The sequence below is a fragment of the Nymphalis io genome, chromosome 6, assembly GCF_905147045.1.
Source record: "Nymphalis io chromosome 6, ilAglIoxx1.1, whole genome shotgun sequence".
NCBI classification, from domain to species: domain Eukaryota; kingdom Metazoa; phylum Arthropoda; class Insecta; order Lepidoptera; family Nymphalidae; genus Nymphalis; species Nymphalis io.
In genome coordinates, this window is record NC_065893.1 from 11,194,249 (window position 1) to 11,221,091 (window position 26,843).

A 26,843-nucleotide genomic window follows, 5' to 3' on the forward strand; every position below is an offset into this window, starting at 1 on the left:
TGACTGTCACCGCCCATGGAGATCTGCAACACCGAAGATGCGTTGCCTTCCTTTTAGGAATGAAATGTCCATAGATTGACACTGTGGCCGTAATTTTATTTATTATTATTCCTTTGATAAATATTTGTCTTACTTGCATACACAATTTTGGTTAGGTAAATCAGATTATATACAAAAATATTTTGATGATATTTTACTTACTTGAAGTGATCTAAAGGTAGAAACTATTAAACGTGACAAAACTTACTTAAGCGAAGTCATTTTAAAAATTTAATTTTATAAAAGCTGTCGCAAAAATTTCGCTTGGCGTGAAAATTGAGTTTTCACATTATTTAATACGAGACTAACAAAACATTAAAACGAAAATCACTTTAGAGCAGCTTTTGATCTTTGTAGTTTTTGATTTTTTTCTTTTATCATTGATCAAAAGACGTAATATTACATAACGATGACGACAAATGAAAATTAATAATAAATTTCGATGACGCATATCTAAAAATTCATTTAAATAAACATAAAAATAAATAACATCTGAAATTCGTAATACAAACTGCCAAGTAATACTTCTTTAATAACATAACTTTTTCAGCAATCTAATAATAAGGTTGATTTTGCTTGATTCGTGTTTTAAGATCAAAAGTAAGATTTAGATTTCTAGTTATATTCAAATATCTATATGTAAAAATCAATCAAAAACGGTGATATTTCATTCAATGTTTTTTTTAGGTCAATATAATAGACTCGACATTGAGCTAAAGTCTAAGCGTTGAGGTGGCAAGCGTGATTCTGTTGTTATGGAAGATGTCTCACTTACCTTAAAAGCAATATATGTGACGATCACAGCCGAAAGTACTTTTTATTTATTAATATGTATCATTTTCATAAATAAGTTATATCAGATTTGGTAGTAAAAAGTTCGTGAGGAAATCTGCGTGTCTCGGGTGCAATTCTGTGACACTCGTTTACATCAATCCGCGTTGGAACCTTGTCCTTGAGTGGAAAAAGGCTCTTGAAAAATAGTAAGATACTTTTAATTTTTGAAACTAACATTGTAAATCAAAGCAAAGGTTAATATAATAATTGTCTTTTGTCAATAGCGTTATTATAAAATATGGTTCTTGTTATCTTACAATAAATAAAAACACGTATGTAGTTAAGTCCTTCGATTTCACCCTTTTTTATACCAAATCCTATGTTTTTCGTCCTCAATCGTGTACGGTCAGAAGTTCTATTAGAGGGATTCGACTGACAAGGGTTCATTTGGTTTCACTTTTTCAAACCTCAATTATTATAAAAGACAATTTTATTTCCGAAAATTTATTTCTCACAACGGAACAGATTGATACATTCATTTTTATACATTTATCTAGCATTTACATGTAGCGATGACAATGATTTAAACTCAGAATTACATTTTCAATGATTATCATTATCTTAAAATCGGTTCCTCATACATCCAAGTTAAAATTAAATTATACAATATTTTGTTTTCTTAACAGTCTCTCTCCTTTCGTGTTATTATAGCCATGTTATAAATATTTCATAATCCACATTATTTTTCATAATTTTATATGAGTTTTTATAACTCGCTTATATTAAACTAATTACGATAATTATTTTGAATTATTAATTTTAACATATACATATGTACAGCCACATATATATATTAAATACATACTCACATTTAGAATATTATTTAATTGAAACTTTGGGTAAATAAATGTGTTATTACGTAAAATTAAATTAATTTTGTTAAAAAGCGTTTGATACAAAACATTTCGCTATATAATCGACTTGCTTACGATTATGTTTCGGCGTGATTTATATGATATGACTAGTTCGTGCAAAATTATTTACAGCGATACCTTAACATTCTTATAAACTATTTTAATATAAATTTTTTTTACTATATAATACATCCAATAATTTAATACGTATACAAAAAGAAATGTACTTCAAAAACAATAGAATGCTTGAACAAAAACATGGCCGTTTAGTATATATATTAAAATAAGATCTACGCTAGAAGGGTTGCAATGAATATTCAAATTATAAATTTAATATTTCTAAAACAGCTGTAGCAATAAACGCAACACTTTAAGTTTTAACTTCATTATAACGAGTTCTCAGTTTAAGCGTCTTGTGTCAGCCAGCGAGGTCACGCGAGTAACACAACCGCCGTTATGATCCAAAGCCGAGAAAGATGGGAGGGGGCCGCGTCTGGGAGGGGCCAACTCTCGCCCCACGGGGATTCGCCCTGGCCCCTTAGCTCCGGTCACATCGTCGTCACCATTTCTGTCAAATGAAGCCAATTAATTCAATCAAGGATAATTTGCTTAATATTTATATTCTGAACACTATTATCGTGTGAATTCGTGTTTATATAATTTAATGCTTAAAAAGTTTTAATGAGACGTTACAGCACCGAAGGGTGTTAGGGCGTAAAAATTAAAGACCAAATTGACTTTACAGAGGTCGTTCTACAATTTAGTGATAATGAGACAAGTTTTACTTCACTTGGGACTTTATGATCCGTTCACGGTTTTATATTAAACGAAAAGTTTCGGACTAATGAGATTAATAATTTATGAATTTATTTAAAGGTTAATTTATGTTCTAAAGTATCTGATGTAAAATGTAATTTTATTATTTAGCGAATGGCTTGAGGAGTTGTTCATTTGAAAATTAGTCAAAAAAAATGTTTGTTTTTTATTATTGTATATTGTAAAACTTCTTTTTTAGCGTTGACGTTTAACGTTTAGCGCGATTCGAATTGGATGAAAATAGCACCGTCTAGTAACGACAATCGGAATTCCATACAAATCGAAGTTAGCGTCAACGCTATCGAACAAGAAAAAAATAGGCTCTAGTAACTTACTTATATACATACAGTATACTAAATTGGTTTGTTCTTACGTATTGGTTCTTGTATTGAATCTTAAGGAACTAAATAACTTTTAAATTGATATATTTGTACTGTTTGCAGTTTAAGCACTCGGGCCTTGGAGTAATAATGCAAGAATATTTTTAAAACATATAACATCCACTTATTGCTTACACTGGTGACAAGAGAGCTGGTTCGATTCGCCAATAGAATCGGAATTGCGATTCAATAGGGATATATAGCCACCGGTTGCCATTCCACACGGTCCTGATTTTATAGTACGTATTTTTTTTTTTTATTTATTTATATTTATTTAAGTTCTCAATGTAAATAGCTTTTATATAAATAAAATTTGTTTACTAAGCCTTGATAGATGCTTTATTAGTTATATAAATTTCCTTCACATTTAGATATATGTTACGTTATGTACAACACATAGATATAATTTTATTTAGTTACCAAGATTTTGCATTTGATGTTGACTAAGGACAATGTAGGAATTTTCAAGAGCTGGATCTTCCATAACACCTCTATGTAACTGTTCCAAGTGTCTCTCAGCGTCATCTGCAAAATTTAATATGTTAAAAATATTCTTATTTCCGTCATACACACAGTATTGTGAAGCTGATTCACGGGACAAAACACTTGATTAATATTGGATTCAAGAATACCATCGATTTTTAAAATAAATTTTTGTTCATTCCATTTATAAAATGAAACAATTTTTATTGAACCAAAATCACACCTGAAAAAATCACGCCTAGAGGAAGCCTATTTCTCTTGCCTTCAATATTGACTAAATTGAATTTTCAAAGACCGCCCTACACAGAGGCCGCAAGGACATTTCTTGGCTGTGCACATGAGTAATGAAGCAAAAGGTCACCTACTTTATTTTCAATATCATTAAATTTAAAACAACCAAATTAAACCTGCAGAAAAAACGGCTTACCCAACAAGAGGGACGGATTTAAATTTGCCGCTATTTTGTTTATACGACTTGTACGTTTTTTTTATAGTTGTCACGTATATTGATATTTTTGTGTTCCGGTTTGAAGGGTGAGTGAGCCAGTGTAATTACAGGCACAAGGGACATAAAATCTTAGTTCCCAAGGTTGGTGGCGCATTGGATATGTAAGCGATGGTTGACATTTCTTACAATGCCAATGTCTAAGAGCGTTGGTGACCACTTACCATCAGGTGGCCCATATGCTCGTCCGCCATAAAACTTCCTATTCTATAAAAAAAATAGTATATACTATGCGATTTGAGGAGATATAGAGAAGTAGTCAAACGAACAACGTTTAATAATTGTAAAAACACATAAAAAATATGTCATGTTCAATAGGCATGTCATGGCATGTAGTAATTATTATACTGATTTATTTCACTATGTTCATAACGTTACTACAAACTCAAAATCTTCTCTAAGCTGATTCATCTGTATTCTATATTTATAGTTTTTAACAACTTGCAATCTTTATTATATAACATAATAATATATCTAACAACAATAGCAATTTAGATAGAATTGATACGTTATTAATAAACACTATATGTATAGTATGCTTCAAATATATTATTTGTCGTCATCTTTATTAAAATTTATCATCCCCTTATCAAAATCAACTTGTCGTGATCTGTTTTAAAACTTCATTTCAATATCAATCGCTTGAACTATTTCTAATATGGATGTAGCGATATCCTCTCCAATCATCTGATTGTATACAAGTTTTCGTCACACAATATTATTTAAATCTATATAATTTCACACAGATAAGATATTCATCGTGTTCCTTACTTGATCATATTTACACGCTTCTTGAACATCGGCCATAAATCTATTACATGTCATTTTGGCTCTTTCGACGTTAAACTGACGTTTCTTGCCAGCGGTTTACTCCCAAGCAAGTAGGTCAGCGCTTAATGCATCACTTCGTGTAAGTATATAATATACATTCATATGTGCGGTATCAACATTTTAAAAGTATGAAAAATACACAACTACTATTTATAGATATTAAAGCTTTAAAATTATATTTTTTTATTTTTAGCTTCTAGCTCATTAGTTATAACTTACAATCGGATAGTTGAGTCGAGTTGTTAGTTGAGTTGATTCTTGGTCCTTCTCGAAAGAATCTTCAATTTTGATAAGGGGACGATAAATTTTAATAAAGATGACGACAAATAATATATTTACTAAAGTAGTGGTAGCTTTTTATTAATTTTTTATCATGTAACATGACGACAAAAATAAAGTGCTTATTAAGAGTCTACTTGCATTAAGATTTTTTGTTTTAATGGATTCGTTCGTGACAAAAATTACAAGATATTATATATACGAATTCAATTTAAGTTTATTATTACTTTATATTAATTAATAAATAAAAAATACAGTTATAATAATTCCTATGCCATAAACAAATTTTCTTTCTTTCGTATCTAGCCAGTGCAATTAGTTTATAGATATATGTTCAAATTAAGTGATTTTAAAGCGGGTATATGATGTTAAGGAATTTTTAAGTAACGATGTCTCGAAGAGAATGTCTGAATACATATTCATAACATTTTAAAATAAGCCAAATTATTCACTAAGCCAAATATCGCACTGGATATATTGAAACTTCTGTGATTGTACACTGAAACTTAGCTAAGGGTGCTATCTTAATTGCAGGCAATTTATGTTGAATATTGATAACCATAGTTGGCAGCAAGTTGGTGATCAAGCGCTTGCCAAATGTATTATATTATATATATTTAACTGTCTTGTTGGTCTTTTGATTACTTTGAAGCATATAAGGCCGAAGATCCCATACTCCTGGGCTTAAACTCTGGGTCAGCTCTCTAAGAAGTTAGAGAATACTTTGACCAAATAATCCGATATTTGGTCAAAGTATTCTCAGTAGCAGCTTGGAGTCTGGAAGTTTGCCGTGTTTACTCTTCCATATGCCTTGGATATCACTAAAAGTGTTAGTATTGTGTCTGAACTCTTTCCGGCCGTATCGGATTAAACATCCCATAGGAAAACGAGAATGAGAAAATAAAGTATGCCCTTGTGCGCATTTGGCGTACGCTTGAGAATGGTCATCGTGGCATAAATCTTTCAAAAGAACATCATCATAAAGGTAAATGTTAAAAAAAAATCGTTACGTACGCTAAAAATCTTCTGTTTGATTTTTAAGATTCATTGCTACAAATTTATTTTGTACATTTCTAAACAAATTTCAATGTAAGGAATGAAAGTAAAATAAATAAGAAGAGACGTATATATCTAGTTTTGTCTATTACAAAAAGATCTACCCGAGGGACGATAAACATGTTTTCCTCGTCCCAACGGGCCACGATTTATGTTTTATGTTTAAACGAAAATGAAATACTAAAGGTTAGTTAATGAATTCATTCAGCGTTAGACGTGCTGATTGTGGACTTATTCGAGATATTATGAAAAACGTTTCATTTTATTTTACTTGAGATTTATTTAAATAATATCATTCCCATAGGGAAAAATCTTGAGATGTTTTTTTAAATAATTTAAAATAAAGTCTACAGAGTAAAATTGTATGTTGTAATATTTTTATTAGTTAATAGTAATTACAATTAGAGCTTTCAACATAGAAATGATGATGCCATATTGGTGATAACATACATAAATTCAATAACAGATATACATAAACAAATAAATTACAAATATACTTTATTTTTATTTCTTTATAAATTACTTAGTTTTTGTTTATAACATCATTATATGATGAAAGATTTTAGTTTGGCAAATTATACTTTATATTTATTTAAGTTATAATAAAACTTTAGTAAATCGTGCAGTCTGATTGGCCTTATTATAGAACTATGTGTAATTGTACCAAAATAAAATATATTGCTGTTTGATTAATAAACCAACAAAATGACCTTTTCAATAATATACTATTAATTTTATTACTCAGTATTATGTAAGCGTAGTTAAAAGAAAAATCGTCATATCATTATTATATATCGTCTAGCCACGGCCATGACTGCCTCGTTGGTCTAGTGGCTTGATATAAGCCGATATTGTTCTGGAGGACATTATTATTATTATCGTCTAGGTAACAGTGTACTTTAATCACATTATTTGGTTAAATAATATATTTTTTTTAAATATCACTGGCGCCTTACTTTACCCGTACAAATTCGAAACAGATAAATGAACATATTTTTAATCCAATCCATGTCAAAAAAATTATGAATGGAATTATATTTTATGGCTAGTTAATGACAAGTGGTACCTTCAAAATTAAAAAATAAATGTTTATTTGTAGATAAAAATGATGTGTTTAATATTATTATCTATTATTATGAACCGAGAGCTGCGAAAGCGATTATTAATAGAAATAATAATTCAATTTATTTACCCGGTGGCAATGTAGTTATAGGAGGCGGTGTTGTAGTCGTCGTTGTTGTTGTGGTTGTCGTTGTTGTTGTTGTAGTAGTTGTTGTTGTTAACACTAAAAAAAATCACTGATTAATTCTAGTACAAAACATTTTATTCATTCTTTTCATTAAGTGGGTCTTACCAATCATCCACAAACAATGACATTGTGAGTGTGGACTTGTTATTTAAAAAATACTGAACATGGATGTATAAATTTATGTTCAGTATTTTTTAATTCATTCATCAACATCTATGTATAAATTCTAGGCAAAAATAAAACAGTTCACTAATAAAACTATTTCTGTTTGATAAATTATGATTATACATTCTTATTAGGTATCAATAAAAAAATATAAATAAGAGTGGAAAAAAATAATCGAAACATGAAATTCATTTGTTTTTCAAAAATTTTGAATATTGTGGTTGAATTGCTACCATTGAGTGAGCTCTTGTTAACATAAAATAACTAAGAAGAAGGCATGTTTTTGAATATCTTACTATGTAAGAAAACTTCCGCATAAGCCTTCCCTAAATTGTTTTCGACATGGCATCGATACGCCCCAGCATCATCTCTCGACATCTCGGTCACTTGTAACGTCAGTGTGTGTCGATAACCTCTGGACAGCTTATTTAATCTGTACTTTGATCCTGCAAAAGAAATATTTGTAAATCGCTTATAATTAAATTGTGTTTTTGAACCAGAAATATTTTTAAAAAAAGCTTATCATGTATTCGACCAGTATTACAAAAGGGGTACAAAACACCGTGTGCTTAGTTATAAACTGTATTTAAATTATTTTACTTATTTTCGTTCCTGAAAAATTCTTAACACTTAAACGAAAAAAATAAAAACGATAAAATATATGTATTTTAAATAAAAAAATATAACTATAAGGAAATCGAAAACAAGAAAATACTGGACTACCTAACCTAATAAAAAGTAATAATAATATCCTGGGACATTATTCACACACGGCCATCTGATCGTAAACTAAGCAGAGTTTGTACTATAAAAACAAGACAATTGATATACAATATATTCTACTTTTCTTTTGTAAATATATACTTATAATAATAATTACACCCAGCCTCAGGACAGCATGTTCATACACACAAATGTCTGTCTTGGGTGGGAATCGAACCCAACCAAGAGGCAACCTTTTTTTTTTTTTATATGCGCCGGGATGGCAAATGACTCTACTTCACCTGATGGTAAGTGGTAGTAGAGTCCAAACGCGATGACGGCCAGTACAGTCGGGAAGAATGTTCTGTACTAGCCGTCCCCGCCTTGCCGGCCCGCAAGATGCCTCTTCACGCCTCGTTTGAAGGAACCCGGGTTGTAAGAGGAGGGGAACACGTGAACTGGTAAGGAATTCCATTTTTTGGTAGTGCGACAAAGAAAGGAGTTGCCAAATTTCTTTGTGCGCGATGGAATTGATGTCACAGTTAGGCGGTGACATCGAGAACTCAGATAGCTCGCGTGGACTTAAGAAGGAAGGGGGAAGCAGGAATTAGAGTGAATAATTCCTCAGAGCAATCGCCGTGATACTGAGGTGATAGCTATTAGTCGATAATTTGCCGGGTCAGACCAATCCCCTTTTTTGGGAACCGCTTACAAATTAGCTCTTCTCCAAGCCTTCGGCACACATCCCGAAGAGAGAGAAAGTTGGAACAGGCGCGTTAACACAGGAGACAGCTCCGCCGCGCACTTCTTCAGCACTATGGCTGGTATTCCATCGGGACCGCTAGCTCTCCGTATATCAAGTGATTGCAGCTCCGCACGCACATCACGTTGCCTGATTTTGATGTCAGGCATCGTGTGGCCACATGAAGGTATTATTGGTAGCAGCGCACTACAATCATCTAGTTTAGCCAGGAGATCGGCTTTCTCCTGCGAACTGTGAGCTAGCGATCCATCCGGTTGGCAGAAATTGTTTTGCACAGACTTGATCAGACGCCAGAAGCTATGGGAGCCCCTAGGATGCGAAATAAGGTCATGACCAATCTTTACAATGCGCTGTGCATCCGCTCTCGTGTATGCCTTCCTACAGGACTTGGAATTTTTATTGTAGTTTGCTTTCAGTGATTCAATGTTAGATGCCCCGCTAACGCAGCCGTTGATCCACGCGCGATATGGCGCCTGCTTAGATGATACAGCGTTGGCACATTCACAAGTGAACCAACGGTTACGCGTACCCCTACTGATGTGATCTGAGCTAGGAATGTAGTATTCCATTCCTAACATGATCTTCAACCTTCGGCGTGAAAGGCAAGTATCTACCAACCACGCCAACCGGCCCGTCAAAAAGGAAAGATAGCGTAAATATATTAAATGTCTATGTGGTTGAGAATGCTGACATAAACTCGTTATACATTATAATTATGATTGATTGCCTTAGGCATAGTAAAAAGATTTTAAAATATACGATATACATATATTTTTCTATCAATAAAGTTTTAACTATATTTTCAGCTAAGTTTAGTGTTAATCTACACTTTGTTGTAAACAAGAAAAACGTAGTAGTCAACACAACACAATAAACAACATACGATTACAAGTGTTTTATTTGTAAGTCCTTTGTTTATCGAACGAACACTTAACCAGCTATTGTTGTAGCCAATATTGTTTCGAAATACACACGACTACTCTTCCCCAAGTACACAAAAATATATGTGTTCTGATTTCACTAGGATTGTGTTTCATTAATTGAGATATACTGCTTAATTAGTTAAAATGTGAATGTGAATGCTATTTATAATATTTGTAATTTATCTAGGCGATATTTTAAGTGTCTTCTTAGCTAGGATAGCTAGTAAATACATGATCATGGTTTTATTTGATTTTCTTGTGTTGTCCAGGATCAACTATATGTTTTTTGTTCAACATGCAATGTTCGATTATGTTTTTGCGAAATAAATATAATTATTGTAAACATAATGTAACAAAATATTGAAATCACTTCCCTTATTGATATATCATGAATAATTTGTATTCAGAGAATGATATACAAATGAAGATTTGATACAGAAATGTGTAAATAACGAGTTGGCTCTTAGCAACGAAATCAATCATCAGTTACACGAAGCACTCCTGGACATTTTGGCGAGTGGCCAAGACTTAGACATGACAACGAGTGAAATGATAAATGAGTGGGGTGATTATCCGGCGAGAGACATTTTAAAATATTCCGGATATTTTGTCAAGGAAATGCTTCAACGTTTTCTTTTGACACTTGCCCGAGACAAATGAAAGGACATTAATAGTTCTGATTCTTTAATATTAGCGTTCAAAAATTTAGAAGGAACTTCAACTAAAATGTGGCCTTTACTCACCATTAACGAGTTTTTGTTCGCTGTTTAATATCCAGTACACTTGTGGTATAGGATATGCTTCAGCAGTACATGTCAGTGTGACAGCAGTGCCAGCTAATGCTCGGATCGCAACTCGACCTGCCCAAACTGTTGGCGTAACTGTACCAAAAAACGCTACGTTAAAAAACCACTATAATTTTTATAATTATTAATAAAGATATTTGAAGCAAATTATCGTTTCAGTAAAATATTGGAAAGATTTATTCCTTTGTAAAGATAAACTGCGTTTATGTAATGCAAATAAATTTGAATTAAATTTTGTGCGTGATAACCAAAAGCCCGCCGGTATTCTGTTCAAACATCTCAAACGGTCCCTCGTATTCTAGTCTCGTCAGTCCGTTGGTCTATCCATCCATCGCGTCTAAGCCAATAGAGCGCGTCATTTTCAACTTGTCAGTCGCAATTTCATTTCGAACATTCCTTCCAATATTGGATGAAGTAAAGCCACACAATTTAATTTTGCGATGCGGCTATTGATTGGACTCACACATGACGTTTATTTGTATCCTCTTGCTCACGGAGGGTGGAACCCCGTTGGTCGCTATACAGAGGTAAGCACCCGACGTAACACGTTCTACCTCTGTAAGATTCAGCCACTCTCCACTGTATTTTGACACTGAAACAAAGCCTATATAAGTCTTGTAAATTTTCAGGAGAAATAAATCAGGTTTTATTAAGATTCAATAATATTGTAGGTTTCTTGCACGTTCACTTTTTTAACCAGAATATTATGGTTAAAAAATATATTTTACATAACTTTCTTGTATTTGCCGCACTCGCAGGCATAAGTCAAAATTAAGTGTAAACAATTATAATTGAACATCATTATAATTATTTATTTGTCCTTACTCAATCTTAGTAGGGCTTTGTATAAGCCTGTCAGGGTAGGTACCACCCACTAATCAGATATTCGACCGCAAAACAGCACTACTTGTTATTGTTGTGTTAGGGTGAGTGAGCCAGTGTTATTAGAGGCACAAGGGACATAACATGTTAGTTCCCAAGGTTGGTGCCCAATGTCTATGGGCGTTGGTGACCACTTACCATCAGGTGGCCCATATGCTCGTTCGCCAACCTATACAATAAAAAATAAAAATAAAATCTGTTTGGGACATTTTAAGTGGATGTCATTAAATGATTTTGTATACACACATACCTAACTTAATGGATATTCAGATAATTGCTCTTGAGTACTGTAAAGGTTTGATTTATTATTGTTTAGAATCCCTTTCAAATAATTTAAATGAAATAATAAAACAATAGACGCGGGCTTATATAAAATTTATTATTAAAACATAATGAAAAAATACATTGTAATATTAAACTAATAAAAATCTTAGTAACATATTCATTCATTGAGATATTTTTTGTATTTGTATTTTTGGTCTTTTCTTTGCTTTATGAACATCCATATTTATAACTTACACATTTTATGTAAAATTATGTTCATCCATCATCGTTACACGTGTATTCCGTGATAATAAGTCTCCTGACATAAAGAGGAACATCATAAAGAAAAAAAATCACAATGAGAACAGCCTTATGTTTTGAAGTCGACTAAAAAAATAAAAAGGAAGTAAGCTGATTTTCATTTTAATAATAATAATAATAGCCCCACTGACGTATCTTTACGTTGCCGACGTGGTGGCGCTTGTGCGCTTCAATGATTCTTAACCGTAACAGCCTGTGAATGTCCCACTGCTGGGCTAAAGGCCTCCTCTCCTCTTTTTGATGAGAAGGTTTGGAGCTTATTCCACCACGCTGCTCCAATGCGAGTTGGTAGAATTCACATGTGGCGGAATTTCAGTGAAATTAGACACATGCAGGTTTCCTCACGATGTTTTCCTTCACCGTAAAGCACGAGATGAATTATAATCACAAATTAAGCACATGAAAATTCAGTGGTGCTTGCCCGGGTTTGAACCCACGATCATCGGTTAAGATTCACGCGTTCTTACCACTGGGCCATCTCGGCTTTTGGCAATGATTTGGCAATGATTCTTAGGGCTATGCCAATAGAGCTACTCATGTTGGATTGGCCTAAGATGAGAAGACAGACCAAGAGAGATACAACCCAAGCCAAGGTGGAACAGCGTACGCCGAGGGCTCCATGGCTAAGGGGGTGCTTAGTCGTTAGTATGCGAACTTCAGAGACAAGGGGACCTCTAATTTAATTTACCCTTATCACAGTGAATGCAGGGCTCTGCTGTGATTGACTTTTATGTCCCTAGCTACTCGTGGGAATAATATGATAACTAGGTCTAAAACTAAAAAATATATACAGGCGAACGAGCCATCGTTAGAAGAAGAGTCCACGCAGACTTCTAATTTCGTTCGAAACTGGTGAACAAATTGAACCAATGGATGAACAAAGCACATATAAATACCTTGGTTTTAAACAATCTAGGCAAATACTACAAACTACGACAAAACAAGAACTGCTTACAAAATTCTCGCACCGATTAAATCTCGTATTAAAGACACACCTTAACTCTAAAAACACAATAAAAGCTATTAACACATTTTCCATACCCTTACTTACGTACTCTTTCGGAATAATACAATGGTCAAAAAGTGACATAAAAAAATTGCAGCGTACTATAAACACTCACTTCACTAAATATAGATCAACATCATCCAAAATCTTGTATTCAAAGGCTCACACTACCACGCAAAGATGGAGGAAGGGGATTAATAGACATACACAATTTACACAATAAGCAGATACTCTCACTCAGAGCATACTTCCATGATAAATCCGAACACTCACCTCTACATAGACACGCAACAGAAATAGACAAAAAGCTTACACCATTACACCTACATGACAAAAACACTCAAGTAAATGAACATATCATCAGTACACAACCACAAATGTTGGCATGGGCTGAAAAAACACTGCATGGGAGGCACCGAGCCTATTTGAACCAACCTCACGTCGACAAAGAGAAGTCGAACGAATGGCTCAAACGAGGTGAACTGTTCCCTGAGACCGAAGGTTTTATGCTCGCCATTCAAGACCAAATAATAGCAACTCGTAACTATAGAAAGTACATAATGAAGGATCATAATCAACCTACTGACTTATGTAGACACTGTAACGCAGCCTCTGAAACTATTCAACACATAACGGGGGCTTGCAAAACTCTCGCACAGACCGATTATAAGCATCGCCATGATCAAGTGGCTGCAATCATACACCAACATCTAGCATACAAATATAATATTATAACAGAAATGAATCCATATTACAAATATAAACCGGAAAGTGCTTTAGACAACAGAAACCACAAAATCTACTGGGATAGAACAATAATAACTGACAAAACTATCTGTTATAATAGACCGGATATTACCGTTCATGATAAAATCAATAGAATCGTTTATCTTATCGATATAGCCGTTCCTAATTCACATAACATACAAACCACATTATCTGAAAAGTTAAATAAATATCAAGATCTCGCCATAGAAATTAAAACGCAATGGAAAGCACAAATAGTACACATAGTTCCAATAGTACTATCATCCACAGGTATCGTGCCAAAATCCTTGACACAAAGTCTGAACACCTTACAAATGCCAACATATGTCCTCCATATAATTCAAAAAGCCTTAATCCTTAACATCTGCCGTATCACCCGAAAGTTTATATCATCATCCACTTTATCATCAACGTTTTTAATTTAAGCAACACTCCTTAACGCTTGGCTGCAGCCCGCGTTTTAGGTTTAAACCCTTCGAAAGAAGAGAAACTTTAAAAGTTAAATAGAAATAATAACAATAATAAAAATATCCTGGGACATTTTTTACACACGGCCATCTGATCCAAAATTAAGCTTGTACAGAGCTTGTACTATGGAAACCAGAGAACTGATATATTTTTTTATAGAATAGGAAAGCCGACGAGCAAATGGGCCACCTGATGGTATGTGGTCACCAACGCCCTTAGACATTGGCATTGTAAGAAATGTCAACCATCGCTGACAGCCAATACGCCACCAACCTTAGGAACTATGATTTTATGTCCCTTGTGCCTGTAATTACACTGGCTCACTCACCCTTCAAACCGGAACACAACAATATCAAGTACTGCGGTTTTGCGGTAGAATATCTGATGAGTGGGTGGTACCTACCCAGACAAAGTTTTCACAAAGCCCTAGCACCAGAATACTACATATACTATTTTTCGTTTGTAAATACATACTTATATAAATAAATACACCCAGACTCAGGATAAACAGACATGTTCATGCACACAAATATCTGTCCTGGGCCCCGGGGAATCGAACCAACAACCTTCGGCGTGAAAGGCAAGCATGCACCAACCACGCCAACCGGCTCGTCAAATTTCGGATTTTATCATAAAACGTTAGAATATGTTTCATATTACATTAAAACTGGAAAATAATGTGAGATCAAATATTTCGGCTTATTCATAAATAATAAATAACAGATTACATAAGCATTTACTAAATTGAATAATATCGTATCATGTTGATATTTTATGAAAGTCAAGTGTATAAGAAATTCCATTTCTTTCAGAAAATAGATACACTTCATCAAAAACAACTTTCTTAAGAGCAATAACTCAAGGGGAAAGTAGAAACGCAAAAAAAAAAATGTAGAAAAACTCTAATGTATCTGTAACGATTACCGGAGAGACGTTTTCCTCAATGATGGGCTGGCACCGTTTTAATGTCACTCAAATGTTAACCAAATGGATAAAATATAAGTAAATATATGCTTTAATAATTCGATTCCTCTTTTTATTATTTTTTAGTTGCTAATTACATTGCAATTCACTTGCAGATGAATGACTGATAAAATACGATTATAATCTAACTAATTTCCGCGTTTTCCAAGTGGAAGAGGGAGTAAGGGCAGGTGTTAAGTCCTTTTCCACACTTTTACCATGAATTTGTCTTTTCATGGTAATTATTTTTACTAAACTTTATAATAAAATTGTTTTCACTCGTTAATATTAAGTTTAATTGTGCCAAAGTGCTCAAGGTCTCAAATAAATTTGCTATATTTAAAAAAAAGGAGAAGCGATCTTAAGGCAAGATTGTTATTAAATACGTGAGGATAAAGCAGTTACAATTTTGTAAACAAAAATCTTCATGAGTACTTATGTTCCAAACATTATTTTTTAAAGAGACTTCGGTTGAGCAAAAAAAAAGATTTAAGTCTACGTCTGTGGGAATGTTCATCTATGCATAATGAGGTTTCGTTAGCTTCGCCTTACAGTATTGTGTATCGTAAGCTATATCATGATCTCATATTTTTTTCAACAAAGTCGTCTAATTTGACTAATACGCCATGCAAAGAAATAAAAAACATATATATTTTTAAATTGATATCAAATTACCGGTCTTATTCCACAGCGTACAATAATTTTAAATATTACATTGTCTTTATGACTGTTGAATTGCTTCACTATTTCGAAAAACACGTGTAAAATACACACACATATACACACGTCATAATCTATCATTGTGTCATTTTAATATTTGTCATCTTGGACGTTATGTCATTAGTATTTAAAACAAGCTTAAAATTATTCCTAATCATATATTCGAATAGGCTTGCGTCACATTTTCCATGAAGACCTGAATTAACAAATTCATGGAAAGTTTCATGTTTCATTTTTTTAATAGGCAGGTGGACGAGCAAATGTGACACATGATAGTAAGTGGTCAGCACAACCCATAGACATTGTACAGTACAACAGTAACAGCCTGTTAATGTCCCACTGCTGGGCTAAGGCCTTCTCTCCCTTTTGAGGAGAAGGTTTGGAGCTAATTCCACCACGCTGCTCCAATGCGGGTTGGTAGAATACACATGTGGCAGAATTTCAATGAAATTAGACACATGCAGGTTTCCTCACGATGTTTTCCTTCACCGTTAAGCACGAGATGAATTATAAACACAAATTAAGCACATGAAAATTCAGTGGTGCTTGCCCGGGTTTGAACCCGCGATCATCGGTTAAGATTCACGCGTTCTTACCACTAGACCATCTCGGCTTATCATAGACATTGGCGATGTAAGAAATAATAACCATTTCTTAACTCGCCAATGCGCCACCAACCTTGGGCACTATGAATCTATAAAAAGAATATATTTTATTGGTAAATATATCAACTGCAAGTGATCGAAAAATCGGTTGGGATTCTGATCGCACTTCGAATTGTTTTAGATTAAGTTTAAAATGTATCTTGATTGAGGGTAAACTGTTTAACGGGAACTTATTCGAAGTTTATTGTTAAAACTTTGGCAGCGATTGAGAAAATTATAATTGTTGAAATGGCTTTCGCAGCATCGGGTGTACTGTTAACTTAGTAATATGATTAAAACAATAATTTTGCTTATATATTATCTATATATATTATCTATAATTTTAATAGAAAGTTTTTATTAAAACAGCTGTTAATTTGTATACAAAGTAACATGGCTTGAAGTTAACATAAATATAATGTGGATTTAATTACCTTACTAGTAACAAATAGAATATTATAATATGTTTTGAACAGGTTGTTGTTATGATTTTAGTCAGCTTATTAAAAAAAGGGACGATTTATTTAAACTTGTATTTATTGTTCTAATTCATAAATCGTTAAACATTACCTTGTTTCAATAGGTATCTAATAGACCATACCCTTTTTTTAATATGTAAATGAAGATATTTTTCTACTGGCATGCACATTCACTCCTCCAGGTTATTAGCTGTTCCGCTACACTAATCTATTTATTTATGTTTTTTTTTATAATATGAAAATTGACATATCATCGTACATCTATATTATTTTATAAAGTTGTGTTTCTTCGTTTGAACCTGCTAATCCCAAAATCTAAAAATACCAATTTGAAAAATATTTACCGTTAAAAAGTGCATTTATTGAGATGGTTTTTGAAGAATTTCTGGTTTAAGATTCTTTATTATCCTCATAAGGATTAAATTTACTTACATGAGAATTTAAAACTATAATTAAAATTAGCACTTACATTATATGCGAGAGTACAAAAGAATAAATTATAATCTTAAAACGTTTAACTGAAATCGAAAATATCTATCACAAACATTGCAAAATAAATATTATACAAATGTGGGTAGTTTTTGTGGCATCGTAACAACTTTGGTTCAAGAGACGGTGAAGATAATACACTAATGAAGCGCTACTGGACGTGACTATGAACTATTTGGGTGTTTAAATTCAAAAAATAGTAGCTGTTTTTAGTTAAAAAGATCCATAAATGCAAAAAGATGCAATTTCAAAACACAAAGTGACATTTAAATTTTCAATTGCAATAAAATATAATAATTATTATTATATCCTGGGACATTTTTCACACACGGCCATCTGATCCCAAATTAAGCTTGTACAAAGCTTGTGCTATGGAAACCAGACAACTGATAAATTACATATACTACTTTTCTTTTGTAATTACATACTTATATAGAGAATTACACCCAGCTCAGAACAAACAAACATGCTCATGCACACAAATGTCTGTCTTGGTTGGGAATCGAACCCACAATCTTCGACGTGAAAGGCAAGTATCTACCAACCACGCCAACCGGCTCGTCAAAAAAAAATCGATAAATTGATTATTGTCAGTAATATTAGAATCTAAAAAAAATTGTTTGATTTAATTTAGCTTTTTTATTTTATTACGAATGAAAATAAAAAGCCGAGATGGCCTAGTGATAGAGATCGTGGGTTTAAACCCGGGCAAGCGCCACTGAATTTTCATGTGCTTAATTTGTGTTTATGATTCATCTCGTGCTTGACAGTGAAGGAAAAACACCGTGAGGAAATCTGCATGTGTCTAATTCTACCAATTCCGCATTGAAGCAGCATGGTGGAATAAGCTCCAAGCCTTCAGGCCCTAGCCCAGCAGTGGAACATTAACATGCTGTTACTGTCCTTTAGTTAATTGGGTTAGTTAATCGGGTTGTGTCCTTTAGTTATTATTTGGTTTGAATTAGGACATGGATATACAATTGAACTGTTTTTCTTTTTATAATTTGTTTAATATAACTTAAAATCACCTTAAGCACAAATTGTTAAATTTCACTTGATTTGTAATATATCTGAAAATTCATCTAAAAAAATTTATATTCCGAATATACACATTTCAATGGTCAATAATAAAGACTAAGAAAATAAAACTACAAAGAAAAATCGCCACACACTCATAGAAACTAAAGTTCAATATTTTATATATTGCAAATGTAGAAAACTTCTGAAAGTGACAATCCGTAAAGTATATTTGAGCTGGAATGCAAATTAGTCTAGTTTACATTCAATTTGCAGCCGCAGGCGGCAAAGTTTCCTTTGTTTAGCTACACTAACCGCTGCTTGTTCCGTTTCTACCTATACAATGCGAATGTTTTTATAGAGTATCACATTATATTTATCATCACATTAAATAGCCACACAAATAACTACCTTATTTTAAGTAAATAGAGACTGTTTTCCATGTACAAAAGATGATTCTATTGCAAACAACAGATAACTAGCATTTCAAACTAAAGTTTATGGATAAAACTATACATAATAGGTATCTACTTTTGGACCACATTGTGGAATATGTTTCATTAAAACAACTAAATTTCGTGTAGTGTTTTTACTATGAATTTATCTAGCGCTCGAAACTGACTCTAATGGATATTTTTTATTAGGACATGACAGATTCAAGTTTTGGTTTGTAGTAGTGTCTTTTTTATTTTCTGTAACAACAAATATCTCGTTAGTGAGACAACAAACAAAGTATGTCAAGACGTGCTTGCGTAAGGGAGCTTAAGGAAGGTAGATTTTAAATAACTACCACAGATTTGAATCTGATGAAATAACACTATATTTTATAATCATTTAATTTATGTTGAGTCCATCATAGCTTACACAAACCGTATTGCGTTCTATATCATACCTGATATTTCAAGAGCTGTGAGTCATTTACGAATCAATTGAAGTAATATAGCCCAGTGGTTACAACACGTGAACTAATTACGGATTCAAATTCGCGATGTCACCTCTGTATTTTTATATACTTTTGTATCTATGTATAATCATCATAACTTGTTTTGTTTATAATTAATTTCATACTAAGCGTTAAAAGACATTGCGAGGATTGTTCATTACTAGTATTTATAACTGAAAGTTTTGAATAAATAATCATTTTCATTAAGACTGATTGCAAATTTTTGCTAATTCCGAAAAGGTTTATTTGATGCAGACTTTATACAAAAAATGTTTTAAAAGTTATTTCCAATATTAATTAAACTTGAATTAAGCAAATATTAATTTCATATTTCAGTTCATAGTTGTTAATAGCCGATGACGTAATATACCACCAATGAGCTTTTAGATTACAAATCAGTCTGTCTGATTTTGATATTAATAAAAACCAATTTTACATTATATATTCCAAAAAAGGAAAAGGTATCAAAACAAGCAGTTTTTTTTGTGAATACGTATCTCGCGATAATCTTAATGCTGAATTGTAATGGAGCGCTTGCCGGATTACCTTTCAATCCTCTTCAGTGGATGTACTAAAGATTTTCTTTTCAACTAAATGGATTTTTTGTATATATTATTTACAACATACACTCGATATTTTATAAGTATTTTCAATCATAGAAATGTTACATCATACATATTCATATTTTATAAAGGCTAACAATTTTCATCTGAACATTGAGTAACTCCTTAATACAGCTTTAAAATAGTGTTACTCCATTGCGTCTACCTTTATATTATATAAACAATAATATAAAGCCACTTCGTCTAAAATCCCAGTATTGGTGGGATATTTATGTATGCAATGGTGTTGTTTTTCCGCTTAAAAAAAATAAAATTGTAGTTATATACATTAAAGTTACATAAGCATTATTTCCTAATCTGTTTTAGGAACTAATAATAACAGGTCCTTACATATGAAATTGGCGTTTTGTACGTGAGGAATATAAAGTCTTTTTTTTTTTGAAAAATATATTTAATTAATCAAAGTATGCACCGTTGTTATCTATGTACTTTTGCTATCTTATAGGTAGTTCATTGATCCCTTCACTAAAAAAACCATGGGGGCGAGAATCAATAAACTCTTTAAAGGCGGTTTGGACTGCCGCATAGGAGTTCAATTTTTTTCCTGGTTAAAAAGAAGTTATCCAAATTCCGGAAAAAATGGTAATCTGTTGGAGCAAGGTCCGGGGAGTACGGTGGATGTCGCAGACATTCCAATTGTAGCTCATCTAACTTAGCGGTTGTTTGTTGTGCAGTGTGTGGTCTTGCGTTGTCGTGACGCAGCAGTGGCGATTGACCAATCTCGGTTGTTTATCAGCTAGTTCTTCCTTCACGGTTTGCAGTTGCTGTCAATAGATATCTGTCGTAATCGTTTGACCAGATTTTAGAAAGCTGTAGTGAACGACACCGGCGCTAGTCCACCAAAAACTCACAAGTAACTTTTTCTGAGTCAGGATTTGGCTGAGTCTCCAGGGTTCATCCATTGCGACGAGCGCTTCAGATTATCGTACAGTATCTACTTTTCATCACAAGTAGTGATTTGATTTAAAATCCCTTAATTATTGTGTTGGTTGAGCAAAGTAATACAGCAGTCGACGCGTGTTTGCAAGTTTCTGCTACACTCAATTCATGAGGTACCCATCGTTCAAGTTTTTTTACTTTCCCGATTTGCTTCAAATGGATTAATAAAGTTTTATCACTTACCCCGAAGCCTGCAGTTATCTCTGAAGTGCTTTGTGATGGATCCGCTTCCACAATAGCCTTTAATTCTTCGTTTTCCACTTTGCTTTTCGACCGTCCACGGGGTTGGTTCTGAAGGTCGAAATTTCCAAAACGAAAACGTTGAAACCAAAAACGTACGGTGCTGTTTTTTGCGACACCAGCGCCATACACATCGTTAATCCTTCGAGCTGTTTCTGCAGCACTGGTTCCATGGTAGAACTCGTACTCGTAAATATACCGATATTTCATGTTTTCCATTGTGCGGCAATAAGAGACGCCAAATAAAAAATAATTACCAAAAAACAAATAAATGACTGTTTTTAAAATTCAAATGTACCAGCTAAATGAATTTATAAATTTGAATTTGGAATTCTTAACCAAAGAGGAGATATTTCAGATCAAACTGGTCAGTACGACAAAACGTTAATTTCATACGTAAGGACCTAATAAAAACAGCATTTCTACAAAATTGATTTCTTATTCGCTCACGTTTACAAATATAAAAAATGCGTCAGAATACAAAAAAAAAAAACAAATAGAGTTCTTAACTTACCAAGCGTTTGATTGTCAATCTTAAAATGCCTCGAATCTTCTCTCCTCCACATCACATTGGGTGGCGGGACGCCTGAAGCGACACATCGCAAGGACGCACTTTCCCCTTCTTTCACTAGCACTTCACCGCTACTCGCCTCATCATCTATATCTGGGGGAACTGTAACAAAGTAATGATATTTAAATTTTTCGGAAATGTCAATAATACATCTATAGTAATATTATAAAGTTCAACTACATTTAATTCTTGTGAAAATCTTTTCGCATTTGATTGCCCATTTATTTATGAAGATGACTATATTATAACATCACGTTACAATATAAAGGGCCGAGCAGTAACGTTTATCGAGATTATAAATAGAAAGTGAAAATACTCTATTATTGTAAATAATATTACCAAATTGCAGTTTCGGAGTTGCTTATAACTTAATTTTAATTTGTTGTGTTTAAATTTAATTTCTAAGTTAACTATGTAACTGATTTATAAGAGATATTCCCTGGTGCTGATATTGATATTAAGAAATCTTCTGAACTATTTGATCTGGGACTTTAAATTTGACAAATCTGTTCCTTTTTCGAATAAATCTTCAAGTAGAATATACGAGGGCGTTATATATTTGCATTTTCGAGCTATAACTTTTACAAAGCTGCAATTTGATTGGAATGTCGATAATGACTCTTACGTTACATATATACTACCAAAAATTGATTTTCTTTTCTAATAACAGTTACGGGATTGGAGAAATCAAAGAAAGGATTTGAATTTTATAAATATATGTATATTATATAGTGCTTTAATGGTATTAAATATTATATTGAGAAAATCGCTTCACGATTGTAGCAGAAATAGCATAGAATTAGACCCATATACATACATAGATTACCCATTTTAAATATTGTATTCGGATGTTAATTACAACCTTTACCTATTTTTTATATTACTTTGAAAGGTTTGCACCAGATATGGTCATGAGCTGATTCGGAATCGAATCTAATATATGAAATTAATAACATCCATCGCGACAATTTAATGTGTAAATATATTGGTGGCTTGGAAGAAATCACATAATGCTATCAGTGTTCTTTGATATTTCTAAAGCATGGCGTTGCACAGAAAACGCTTTCACATAAGATTGTGGTTAATTTCATTTCACAACACATTACGATAATTTTCTCTTTTACTACTTAGCTTCTATGCACAGCCTTATTTTTACTTGTTTAGACATATGTACGTTTAAAATACATTTTCTCTAAAGACATTAAAAATGCAATTCTAGTCTTATGCTATTTTTCTTTTCCAAATAATCTTATGAGATTAACTTAATTTTCACAGTTAAATAAATTTTTAAATATTTCTCTTTTTGAGATTTAGTAGGAAAAGTAGTTCCTTATGTATATTTTGTATACTTCCTTATCACTTTTCGATTTCTGTTTCTTTTTAATTTTTTCGGTTTTGCTTATATTTAACATTTTTTCTATTCGCTTTTCTATATTACAATTTATTGATTATTTTTAATTTCATTTTTCAAAGTGACGTCATAAAATATGCGACTGCATTATAATTAATATTCCAATGATCATATCGTATAGTATAGTATATTCTTCCATTTGTCGACTAAACAACCGCAGCAGCGTCTGTCTGGCTTCTGATTCTATTTGTTCGACTTCTGATTCTATTTATGCATATTTTTATTATTTATTTTCTTTGATATATCCTTGTGATAGAAAGCACAAAAGCCATCTGGCAAGCGGAAGTAAAAATCCTTCATTTTTATTTCCTATCGGTTGTTGCTTTACATTAAATTAAATCTAGTAGAATGATGACAAAAAATTGCTTTAAAAGACCATTTGAATAATATGTATTTTGATTGAAAATATAATTAAAATAAAAAGTAGTCAATATCTAACAGCGGGGATGTCAATGATTCTTCATCCATCAATTACTTAACACAAGTTAACCCGTCCGCTTTACTGTTATTATTAACGTAAATAATTGTTAAAAAGATGCCTTTTAAATAGTATATCATTCACATAATATTATTTATTTATTTATTTAGGATCACCAACATGACATACAGTTAAAATTACAAATAAAAAGTTTAAAAACTAATAGGTCTAAGGGTAAAAGTTGCCATACTTATTATTAGTTACCACCATGACATGCAAAAATGACACAGCATTATGAATATAAACAACTAAATATTAGCCTTTGTGGTCTTAAGTCTCATTTAAAAATAGTTAAGGTCTTAAAAACCCTCGTTTTAGGTGATTTTTACACCCTCTCGTTTATATTAAGGTAGAAAATAGTTTGAACAACTATAAGTTATATTTAAGTTGATATATCAAATTGTGAACTGAAAATTGGATTACTATTTGTTGAGTGAAAGTGATGAAGTATTTCTGAATATGGAAAAAAAAAACCATCAAATTTGTACCGAGTTCTAAAATTTGAACAATCACGTAGAACTCACGTTTTCTCAGTCAAGAAGCGTAAAAGACATTTGGTCCTGATAAAGTAAGCTACGAGTAGTTCGAAAGAGTTTCCCTAAGTTTGTTTCAGACGTCCCGTTTCCCGGTCCTTCGTAATATCTTCCGAGGGAATAGTTCTCAGAATGTTTATCATCGGCATCATAAGTTGAGAATCGAAGTTGCTGGAATTGTTATTTCTTCTAAATATTGATGTATGCTACCATTTTTAGAATAAAATTTGTTCCTACACTGTATGTTTCTAGTCATACGATGGAAAAAAAATGAAAAAAAATAATTATCCTACGAATTCAGTTCTCAATATGCCTATGTCCTTATTTTGATTCAAGACTACTTAAGCGTTATATTATGTAATTATAATTTCTCTGATTTAGTCATGATGAATTAGCAAGCAGACAAAAGTACTTTCACATTTATAATATCAGTCTGTTGGTTGCGATCTTCCTTAATCAATGCGAAGAATCATCATTGCTTTAAATGGCTTAAGTCGATGAATATGATATACATATATGCCTGTGAGATTGAGTGTGAAATAGTTTAATTTATTTATCGTTTTATGAGTAAATCCGACAGACGTTGTGTTGCAGTACGTAGGGACCGGTTGGCGATCAATTGGCCACGGGTTGATTGGTAAAGAAGTTAATGTGTTGTAGTGTTACATAGAGGCGAGTTAAAACAATATGGATGATACAAGAACCTTTTCCGTGAAATGATGAATAATAGTAATTAAACAGCCGGAGTTTATTAATCTTAAACATATATATACATATCTTTAATTATTATAATTTGTTACAATATTAAATAAATATATTATTTATACTCACCAACAACTTGCAATAGATGAGTCTGACTCATCATTGGCTCCGTGTTCACTTGGCACATGTATCTCCCGCCGTCTGTCGCGCTCACATCACGTAACCCAAGCGTCCATGCTCCGTCTCCATGTTGTACGCTGATTCGGTGATTTTTCGTGATCACGTGTCCCGCTATTGTGAGGATAGTTTGCGTGTCTACGCGTAGCCACGCAACCTACACGAAAAATACTTTTTCTTAACAAGATCTTACATTATATAATATATTCATTATATATCTGGAATAACTTTGACGGATGATAATAATTTCCAAGTTAAAGAATTGATCTCTAATTATAATTATTCAAATCTTTCTTTGAAATTACAGTAATACATATTTGAGAACATCGGTATAATGACTTGATATTTTCTATTGAAATAAATATGTATGAGGCCTTGTTGAATTATAAGGCTTATAACTATTCAATGATATACGCCGAGTCACTACTTTTTAGTCGGCACAATAATCTTCCTTTTATTGTATACTTATATTTTTTTGCGAATTAATGAGTTATACCTGTTATATATTAATTAAAAGTAGAGTTAAAATATCATATAATATATTTCCTACCATTGTCAATTTATATTGTTTTTTTCACTCGTCTGTACTCATAAATTTTCTTTTTAAATAATTAAGATATCATAAACAACATGTTTATTTTCATAATAAATGAAAATAACCAGCTTTGATATTTTTAATTTTAATTTAATCTTGTGAAATGAAAGAGGCCAATTGAATTTATTATATTTTGATTTCATTTGATAACGCTTAATGCAAATGTTTACTTCACACACGTCCCGGTATGATAAAAAAATATTTGAAGTTATATGTGACATTGTTATAATAAAATGATAACATTAAAGCCATGAGAGCCGTGATGGTCCCGTAATTAGAAGGCGATAATCTAAACTGATGATTCCGAGTTTAAACCGGAACAAGCACCACTGAATTTTATCGTGCTTAATTTGTTTTGATAATTCATCGCGTGCTTGGCGGTAAGAAACCTGCATGTGATGGATGAAAATCTACCACGTGTAACAACCAACCCGCAATGGGGCACCGTTGTGGAGTAAACTCCAAAAACCTCTTCGAAAAGGAAGAATTAGCCAGAGCAATGGGACATTTGCAGCCTTTACTATACTTTTTTTAAATGTTTAAAATACACACGCAACAAAATAGCGTAGCATCTAACGTCGATTCTCAACACTAACATTGAAATAAGAATTCGATCTTACAGAATAGCACTGCAGATCCGCTGTGGATTGACATATGCTCATGACTCAAAATATTGTCAACTATTTGCTTACATACATTTTCCTTCATATTCAAATATCATTTTATAAATCCAGTACTTTATTCCGAGACAGACCCACGTAATAAATATGCATTAAAAGGCATAATGTATCTAATAACTTCTTAAATAATAATCAAAATTAATACGGTATTGAATTACTAAATTTCGTATAACATGTTTCTCGAATTTTATTAATAAGATATTTTTATTTCAATTGTCCAGGACATAACAATAATAATATCCTGT

At 32.5% G+C, this 26,843-nt stretch overlaps 1 protein-coding gene across 1 annotated transcript in view; it reads right to left on the reverse strand.

Moving 5' to 3' along the window:
* Window positions 1-2,080: 2,080 nt before the first annotated feature.
* Window positions 2,081-26,843, reverse strand: part of LOC126768977 (lachesin-like) — a 70,259-nt gene continuing 45,496 nt past the window's right edge. Inside the window, exons 3-10 of the mRNA XM_050487491.1 lie at window positions 25,276-25,480; window positions 21,966-22,124; window positions 11,149-11,277; window positions 10,623-10,760; window positions 7,788-7,937; window positions 7,270-7,362; window positions 3,344-3,448; window positions 2,081-2,295 (exon numbers count right to left, since the gene is read on the reverse strand). Of these exons, the coding sequence (XP_050343448.1) occupies window positions 2,276-2,295; window positions 3,344-3,448; window positions 7,270-7,362; window positions 7,788-7,937; window positions 10,623-10,760; window positions 11,149-11,277; window positions 21,966-22,124; window positions 25,276-25,480 (999 nt within the window). The 3' untranslated portion in view covers window positions 2,081-2,275. The remainder of the gene's footprint in view (window positions 2,296-3,343; window positions 3,449-7,269; window positions 7,363-7,787; window positions 7,938-10,622; window positions 10,761-11,148; window positions 11,278-21,965; window positions 22,125-25,275; window positions 25,481-26,843) is intronic.